The sequence below is a fragment of the Theobroma cacao genome, chromosome 3, assembly GCF_053813885.1.
Source record: "Theobroma cacao isolate CCN51 chromosome 3, ASM5381388v1, whole genome shotgun sequence".
NCBI classification, from domain to species: domain Eukaryota; kingdom Viridiplantae; phylum Streptophyta; class Magnoliopsida; order Malvales; family Malvaceae; genus Theobroma; species Theobroma cacao.
Genome location: NC_142641.1, coordinates 30,647,360 through 30,656,827, shown reverse-complemented (window position 1 = coordinate 30,656,827; position 9,468 = coordinate 30,647,360). Strand labels below are relative to the sequence as shown.

The 9,468-nt window shown below is 35.5% G+C and overlaps 1 protein-coding gene across 1 annotated transcript; it reads left to right on the top strand.

Moving 5' to 3' along the window:
• The first annotated feature begins 1,654 nt into the window (after window positions 1–1,654).
• LOC18604627 (ABC transporter A family member 2-like) lies at window positions 1,655–7,206 on the top strand. The gene is made up of 16 exons (XM_007037201.3): window positions 1,655–2,111; window positions 2,308–2,539; window positions 2,648–2,817; window positions 2,917–3,102; window positions 3,240–3,335; window positions 3,414–3,614; window positions 3,821–3,977; window positions 4,069–4,298; window positions 4,785–4,902; window positions 5,004–5,080; window positions 5,265–5,354; window positions 5,569–5,712; window positions 5,851–6,159; window positions 6,241–6,321; window positions 6,421–6,597; window positions 6,692–7,206. Exons 1-16 carry the CDS (start codon window positions 1,743–1,745, stop codon window positions 6,950–6,952), a joined length of 2,898 nt encoding a protein of 965 aa, XP_007037263.3. The 5' UTR covers window positions 1,655–1,742; the 3' UTR covers window positions 6,953–7,206.
• Window positions 7,207–9,468: the final 2,262 nt, after the last annotated feature.

Below are 9,468 nucleotides of genomic sequence, written 5' to 3'. Positions count from 1 at the left end.
GAGTAGATTCTCACAGAAATAGTCAAAATACGTGTTTATATTTGATATAACAAAATACGTATATTTATCTTTAAGCGCTACAATAAGGTTATAATATTTTAAAAAGATTTTGAATTATTTAAGACAATTTAAATTAATAATTTTTTTATTTTAAGTTAAATAAATTTTTATAATTAATAATTATTAATGATCATTAATTAAAATATCACTTATAATTTTATATTCAAATGTGAATGGTGAAAATATTATTTTGATAATATTATTATATTATATCAATATATTATATCATTTATTATAATATATCAATATGATACATTAATATCACAAAATATAAAATATTAATAAATATTTTAAATAATAATAATTAATCTATTATTAATTATAATAAAAAAATTAAATTTTTTTCTAAATTAAAATTTTTTTTACAGAAGAGTGTAGTTAACTTTTTGATGGGGTAACGCGTGATGACTAAAGCTATGTCAAAAGTTTTTGACCAAACCGTAAGTAAAGAACCTAAGCAACTTCATGTAAGTTAGGTCCAAATTTAATAATAATAATAATAATAATAATAATCAAAGTGGGTAGTTAAAGTTAATTAAATGCTCAAATTCTTAACTAATAATAATATGAACAATCCTCTCTGAAAAATCATTTTCAAACATTCGTAAGTTTTAATTTTGAATTTTATTAATCAACTTAAGAAAATAAAAGTTTTAGGATATTTAGTCCATCAAATACGACGCACTTAAATTTCAATGCCTTTCGCCGGCATTGAAACAAACCTTTGAAGTGTGAACCCTTTTATTTGTCTGTGTACGGTGTGGCTTTGTTTGATGAAGTCATTGATTTGATGCAGGCATTCGCCGGCGTGCTTCTCCTCCAATTTCAACAGTCCAATTTGCCAACCGTTGCGTTGTTTTGTTTTTGTTTGGACAAAACGCTTAGGACAAATAAAATTAAATTTTGGGCAAACGGTTGGCTAATAGCACAAGTAATTATAACTCTTTTAAAAAATATAAAAAATAATGATAATTCGACCATGGTCCCCATTTTTTTGTTAAAGCAATTTTCCCCTACCACAAGTCTACTATTCTCCGTTTCTTCGATATGACCAAACTGCCCTCTTTGAATCAAATTATCTTTGACCAGACTACCCTTTTCGCGTTGAAAGCGATGTCGTTTGAAAAGAGATGGTTCTGTTCCCACTGTCCGAAGCGTAGAATAATCCCATTGTCTATAAGGCGGAAGCAATATTCGTGCAATTTTAGTATGTTAATAACGTTAATTATTGGAATATGCTTTGTGAGAAAATGCGTATTCAATTTTTTGCAACAACTGTATAATATTTTATTGGAGATTAATTAATTTATTTGCTTAATTTAGACTATCGTTTAAATTCCAGTTATCAAGCAACTTAGCCCATTAATTAAGTGGGCAGAAGGATATCTAATTTACCAAGCACAACGATTTCTCCTATGCAAACTTCGAAGAAGATTCCTTGAAATAAAAAAAAATTAAAAAAAAAAAGAGAAAAATTCCTAGAAATTCCTAGCGGTGGCAAAACCGAAAATATCTTAAACTGTAAGGCCATTTATCCTCCCTTTACTCTACTACATAACTTCCCAAAAACCGCGCTTTTCTCAGCCGTTTTATAAATCCAACAAGTCTAACAAGATCACATAAAAATCAAATCAAAAACCAAAAAATATTAAAATTAAATTTGTTTTCAGAGGAAAAAGGCCATGAATTTGCAGAGAGGATTTGCTCTGCTTTACCAGCAATTCAAAGCTTTGTTAAAGAAGAATCTGTTACTCTCATGGAGGAACAAGAGAGCGACGTTTCTCCAGCTCTTCTCTTCGCTCTTCTTCATTTTCCTCATCTTCTGTATCCAGAAATCCACCGATGCTCGAAACGCCAACTCCACGGCGTACGAGGTGCTTCGAGACCCCAAGCCCTTGGTGGCTCCGGCGATCCCTCCCTGCGAGGACAAGTTCTTTGTCAAGCTACCTTGCTTCGACTTTGTCTGGAGCGGGAATGAGAGCCAGACTTTTGACAGGATTGTTAGAGCCATTAGAGAGAATAACCCCGGCAGACCCATTCCCGAAAGTAAGGTATAGCATGATTCTATATGCTTTCAATGAATAAGAATTACGTAAAGATTACAATATGAACGGAAAGGAAATGCTTTTGGCAGTCCAAAAATGAAGTGTATGGTAACTAAACAAATAAATTTACGTTTACTTCTTATCTTAATTGGTGATTTATCAAGTAGGGAATTTAATTAGGATTGTGGTCTCTTTTTTGCAGGTTAAATGGTTTAGGACAAGGGGTGAAGTTGATGATTGGCTTTTCAATAATCGAATGCATGTCCCTGGAGCTTTGCATTTTACACAAGTCAATGCAAGTGTTATAAGCTATGGCTTACAGACTAATTCTACTCCACTTGCAAAACGTGGGCAATTTGAAGATCCCACACTAAAATTTCAAGTTCCACTTCAGGTTGCTGCAGAGCGTGAAATCGCGAGGTCATTAATTGGAGGTACTAAGTGCTCTTTTTAAAAGATTTTAATTTGCGTAAGGTGATTTGTTTTTCTTTTTAATATAACAATGTTCTTGGTATTTTCATTTTTTCTGAATGCTTGTACAGATCCAAACTATAGGTGGATTGTTGAACTCAAGGAATTTCCCCACCCAGCAATGGAAACACTTGCTGCTTTGGCTCTTGTTGGACCAACTTTTTTCCTTGCGATTGCAATGTTTAGTTTCGTTTTTCAGATTGGTTCTTTGGTCTCAGAGAAAGAGCTCAAGCTTCGACAGGTCTTGAATTACTACTTTTTGAATTGAGATTAGCATTGCGGTTTTCTTACCAGATAAATGAATGATTCTCTTTTTTTACTTTCTGTTTCTTCCCAACAGGCTATGACTATGATGGGTCTTCTTGATTCTGCCTATTGGTTATCATGGCTCACATGGGAGGGAATCATGACCCTTCTTTCATCACTCTTCATAATTCTCTTCGGAATGATATTTCAGTTCGATTTTTTCTTGAACAACAATTTTGCCGTTATCTTCCTTGTTTTCTTCCTTTTCCAACTCAACATGGTAAAAACATGTACCTTGATCTTTACTGAACGTTGTTCTTGTTTACACTTTTCTATGCTTGTTTTCTAGTCGTAGTTGAGTAAATGTAGTTTTAACATATTAACTCTTAATTTGTCATTTCTGATGCTTGATGGCAGGTTGGTTTTGCGTTCTTGCTGTCACCCTTCATTAGCAAGTCATCTTCCGCCACGACAATCGGTTTCTCCATTTTTATTGTTGGCTTTTTTACTCAGGCAACGTTCCTACTCTAAACTTCTAGAATTGGAATTATAAGTTCAATTATATATATTGATCTTCATTTCTTATTGCAGATTATTACTTCAAATGGATTCCCATACGATAAAAGCTTCAGTCAAGCTCTTCAAAATGTCTGGTCGTTGTTCCCGCCTAATCTTCTTGCTCAAGCTCTAAAGCTTCTATCTGATGCTACTTCCACTCCTGAAGACATTGGAGTTAGCTGGAGTAGACGAACAAAATGTGCACCAAATGATGAGCAGTGTGTGATAACAATTGTATGTCCACAGTGCAAAATTGAAAGTTTACTGCTGACAATGTTTCACATTACATCTTCCATAGACCAGTCACTTCCTCTTTCCTTTTTGTCTTCTTTGTTCCCCATTTCAGTTTCCTTCCTTCTTCAGGCTGAAATTTTTCACAAAAGTTTTTGGATAGTTGAATCATTGTCATTTATTCCATCTACTTTTCATGTTCTTGACAGAATGACATCTACATATGGTTGGTGGCTACATTTTTAGTGTGGCTTGTTTTGGCTATCTACTTTGATAATATAATTCCAAACGCATCTGGTGTGAGAAAATCAATATTTTACTTTTTGAGGCCTGGATATTGGACAGGGAAAGGTGGAAAGGAAAGAGGTATTTGGATTCTAAATTTGACCTATAGTCAATAATTTTTCCTATTGAAAAAATGTACCTAACTTAAAGTTTTATTGCTTTCTCTTCATAGAGGGTGGCATTTGTAGTTGTATAGGTTCAGCTCCACCAGTGGAGCATATTACTCCTGATGATGAAGATGTCCTTGAAGAGGAAAACCTTGTTAAAACACAAACAAGGGAAGGTGCAGTTGATCCAAATGTTGCAGTGCAGATACGCGGTCTTGCAAAGACATATCCTGGATCTAGGAAGACCGGTTGGTGCTGTAAATGCAAGAAGACTTCACCATACCATGCTGTTAAGGTAAGCAATCCCCTTTTCAGCCTTAGTATTCTGCACAGACTAAGAAGGTTTTCTTTCTTCGGCCCATGTTGTTCAAATATTAGTGCCAGAACCTAAAAGATCTTGCTCTTTCAATGCACTATTTTTCCTAACATACTTTTTAAAGGGGCTTTCTTGGCCCAGTAGCATGATGTGGGTCATCTCTGTTGTAGGATGGTAAGAGTTATTTAATTTGTTCAGATTTAGGCTGCTAGGGCCTTTGTTGAGAATTGCTTGAGTCAGAAGTCATGCAGCACATCACTGTGGCTCCTAAGGGATGTTCTTCCCAAACTTTTTTTTTTCTCTTTAATATTTTCAGCAAGTTCTCCTTTTCCCAGTATAGCTACAGTTACTGAGTATCAGCAGTAAGGCAAGAGATGGAAAACGAATGTGGATATGCGTATAGATTTATGCCTATAAGTGGATATTTACATAAAATCCGCTGCTTACTTGTAAACTTGTCTTCAGGGCTTATGGGTGAACTTTGCAAAGAATCAGTTATTTTGTCTTCTTGGACCCAATGGTGCTGGAAAAACCACAGCAATCAATTGTTTGACCGGCATAACACCAGTGACTAGCGGAGATGGTAAGATGCCTTGTTCCTCCACTCTTTCCTCTCGATCATACAATTTCTTGGAGTGTATTGTCAAGGGATGTAAACAATGTCATAAAATGCATTGTAAACAGCTCTGATCTATGGTTATTCCATTCAAAGCTCTGTTGGCATGTCAAATATTCGGCGAATCATTGGAGTTTGTCCTCAGGTGCCTCTCTCTCTCTCTCTCTCTCTCTCTCTCTCTCTCTCTGTGACATGTGCACGGTTGTAGCCAGCTTGTGTGTCACAGCATGCCATTTTCAGCATTATATAAGTAAACATAGTTTTCAATAACAGCTATGTTCGTTCAGTGAGGATCTTATTTTTGCTTTAATTTTGTGTTGTTTTTATAGTTTGATATCCTTTGGAATGCTCTGTCTGGTAAAGAGCACCTCGAGCTGTTTGCTAGTATCAGAGGCCTACCTCCAGCTACAATCAAGTCGGTATGTACCACATAAATTCAGTGGAACAGATCTTTACCTGACTTTCTTTTTGCATTTGTTTCTTTCTGTACTGGCCTTGTTATTGATCGATATTCACATTCTATCATATTTAACTATATAAATATTCAGTTTTATGCCAGATAAAATCTTTTGTATCAGAAAGACTCTTTGGACTATCCTACCCAAAAGATTAATTCTTTTGCTCCAATGCCAGGTAGTTCAGAAATCATTGGCTGAAGTCAGACTCACAGAGGCCACCAAAGTGAGAGCTGGGAGTTACAGTGGAGGAATGAGGAGGCGTCTCAGTGTTGCAGCAGCCCTTCTAGGGGATCCTAAGTTAGTCATTCTGGATGAACCAGTATGTTAATCGGACCTTTTAATCTCAACATATTGTTCTCAATTTACTTTGCAAGTGCTTCTTTTTTTTTTTTTTTATAAACGAAGTGCTTCTCTTTCCCCTGGTATTGTGTATTTATTTCCTTTCCAATGACTGCAGACTACTGGTATGGATCCAATAACAAGAAGGCACGTATGGGACATAATAGAGAGTGCAAAGAAAGGTCGTGCCATTATCTTGACAACACACTCTATGGAAGAAGCCGATGTTTTAAGTGACCGCATAGGAATCATGGCAAAGGGTAGGCTCCGCTGCATTGGAACCTCAATCAGGTTGAAGTCACGATTTGGTACTGGTTTCATTGCTAATGTTAGCTTCACTGGAAGCAACAATGGACTTAGCCCTCCCAATGGAGATGCAGTTGCCCCAACTTACCACCAGGAATCTGTGAAGCAGTTCTTTAAAGATGTATGATGTATAATTCAACTGATTTAAATATTTCATCAAGTTGCAAAGAGTTGGTTTCTCATTTGGACTTCATTTTTTCAGCATCTGGATGTGGTGCCAAAAGAGGAGAACAGAGCTTTTCTAACTTTCGTCATTCCCCATGACAGAGAAAAACTCCTGACAGTGAGCACTTTCTAATTTCTTATGGAAGAATCTGTTACATTTGATTTTTGCTTTGCCTTATTAAGTGTCCTCTTTCTTTGCACTTATAATCTTGAACAGAAATTTTTCATGGAGCTGCAAGAGAGAGAACAAGAATTTGGTATAGCAGATATACAACTTGGACTTACAACCCTTGAAGAAGTTTTCTTGAATATCGCAAGGCAGGCAGAGTTAGAAAGTGCCGCAGCTGAGGGACGACTAGTCACTTTGACGATAACATCTGGAGCATCAGTTCAGGTAAGTGCAATTTGATGATAGATTTATTTGTTTATATAAAATTTAGAGCACAGAAGGAGAATTTTAATAATCTTAAACAAATCTTAAAATGCAGATACCGGTAGGTGCAAGGTTTGTGGGGATCCCAGGAACAGAATCTGCGGAAAATCCTAGAGGTATCATGGTTGAAGTGTACTGGGAGCAAGATGATTCTGGGGCACTCTGCATTTCAGGGCACTCTGCTGAAATTCCGCTACCTCCTAATTCTCAACCATTAGCTTCTCTGGCAGCTACTAATAGAAACTCCTTAGGCCGTAGAGGACCTATTCATGGAATTGTGATCAGCCCTGATGAAACTTTTACGCCTAGTTCTTAGTTGTACATCATAAGTACCATTATCTTTATGATGCTTGTACATGTTTGCTTAAAACCACCTACAGTTTTCTGTCAAGTTTTGAGTTTTAGTTCATTTTATAATTCTATTTGTGTGTTCAGTCGTAATATTTTCTCCATAGTTGAGGCCCTTTTCTTTGATAGTCTCTGTCCTTTGCCATCAAATTCTTATGGAGGCTTGTGACTTCCTTCAACCCATAATGTTTTCCTAATGCATTGTTGCAACGTTCTCCTTCATTTTGGGTTATAATCTCTTACTTATTCACATTTAAATTTGCTTAGTTTCTATGCAGTTGTTACTTTTGTTACTTTTTCTTTTTTTTTTTCTTTTTGTTTTAAAAGCAAAAAGTATAAGTCCATTAATGTAAAAATGTAACTAATGATTTGAAGAATTAAAATGTAATATCATACTTGTATAAATGAAAATTTAGGATTTTACTTTTATAAAGGAACAATTATTATATTTAAACTAGTGTGTTACCTGGACGTTGCTATAGAAAAAAAATGATATTTTATGAGTACTAATTGAAGTGATGTAAATAATTTTTTATATTAATAGTCATAGAAGTTAAATAAAAAGTTGAAATATGAATACAAAAGTGTCTAAACGATCAAAGTAGTGAGTAATGTTCACAAAAAAATATTAAAACATATTTAAAGCTTATAAATAGACAAAGCGCTTGAATAAATGCACATTAATGTTACAAAAAATTAGCATAAAATATTCCTTGGGTATTAATTGTTTGTTTTGCAATGCTGCTTTTGTCAAAAAATTAAAGACAACATAATTAAATAAAGAGAAAATTGTGAAAAATAACTCCCCTCATAAGGTGATTTTAAAATAACCACCTATATAAAGTTATATATGTTTACCCAAAAACAAACATGAGTAAACCAAAATGCCCTTAAAAACATCCTGGCAAATTATCTCCTAATATCTCCCTCCCGCCATAGAGAAAATAGAAATAAATGCTCAATTATTTCGGCTCGCTTAACTCTTTCTCTCTCAGCTCTTTAAACTGTATCAGCTCTGTCAAAATTCTGTTGAGCACCATCGTCATTAGCTCTCTAAATTGTATCAGCTCTGTCAACTCTCTGTTGAGCACCATCGTCATCGTGCTATAGTCTATCTCTCGGTATCTGGCCATATCGTCGTCGATAAACAGATCCTAAAGTAAAGATGACATCAAGGTATGTTATTGGGTTTATTGCTACAACACATTAATTTCTGAATTTTTTTGTGTAAATTAGAACATGAATTAGAAACATTAACTAGGGTTGTTACATGCCATGCATTTCTAATGCACATGGCGTGTAAAAAATATATTGAAATAACATGTGTTAGCACATGGTGCGTAACACTTTTATTGAATATGGCGTGTAACATGTTGTGAACATAGCGTGTAACAACATGACTAACAAATTTTAGAATACAGCATATAATGTGTAAAATGATTGACAAATTTTTTGTTTTCAAAATTTTAGTGGGGTTCTAAATGTGCAACTTGCGATAAGACATGGTGGTTAGTGGGTGGATGGCATTTACAAGGGTGGTGAGTCACGAATACGGGGGGTTAGGAGTGTTTTGTCGTTTACGGGCTTCATGAAACTGGTTGAAAATGTTGTTGGGGTAAACTCATAAATTCACGAGATTGAGTTAGATGCATTGATCAGTACACCCGGAGAGCTATCATGCCCAATTATCAAGGACGATGAGGATGTTGAATTAATTTTGCAAGAATAGAGGAATGTTTCGATTGTGTATGTCACCATTAAGGAACGCCATACAAATGTTATGTCATATGAAGAAGCTGTACAACATGGTAATCAGCTCAATCAAAATGAGATTTACAATGCTTCACATATACCACAGCATTCGGTCCGTAACCCACAACAATGGCAATTAACGTAGGCACAAGAGTTTGCTCAGCTCGGTTGACACACGACATTCACAGAACAGTTGGCTGCACAATTTCGATTAGCATGTGCATCGAACCAATTACTTGCTTCTGTCCAACAAATGCAACAATCGAGTGATACTGTAGAGGGTGTAATGCCATTTTCAAATGAGACTACAACACTTGAGGATAACATTGTGACGTTGGAAGGTGACACTGCGACGCTCAAGGATAGTATTGTATTTGATGAGAGAAATGAGGATTTGTTCCCTACCAGTGAAGATAGATTTGATGACAATTCATATGACAGGCCTGATGAATGGCATGATGACAATTTAGACAATGACTGGCTTTATGACAGTGACATTCCAATTTGCAATAATGTTGAAGGTGAAATGGAACTTGTTGGAGGTTTTGATGTAGGAGATGTTTAGTGTGATGACCCTCATATACAACAACCCCATCACTGGTGAGAATAGGATTCGTTTGTTTGAGACATTGCTCGATAACAGTTATCAGGAAAGGAGAAATGTAGGGATATATCATACGTGGCTAATTCCAGGTGCAAAAAGGTTATCCTTCCAAACAATTACCACTAAGG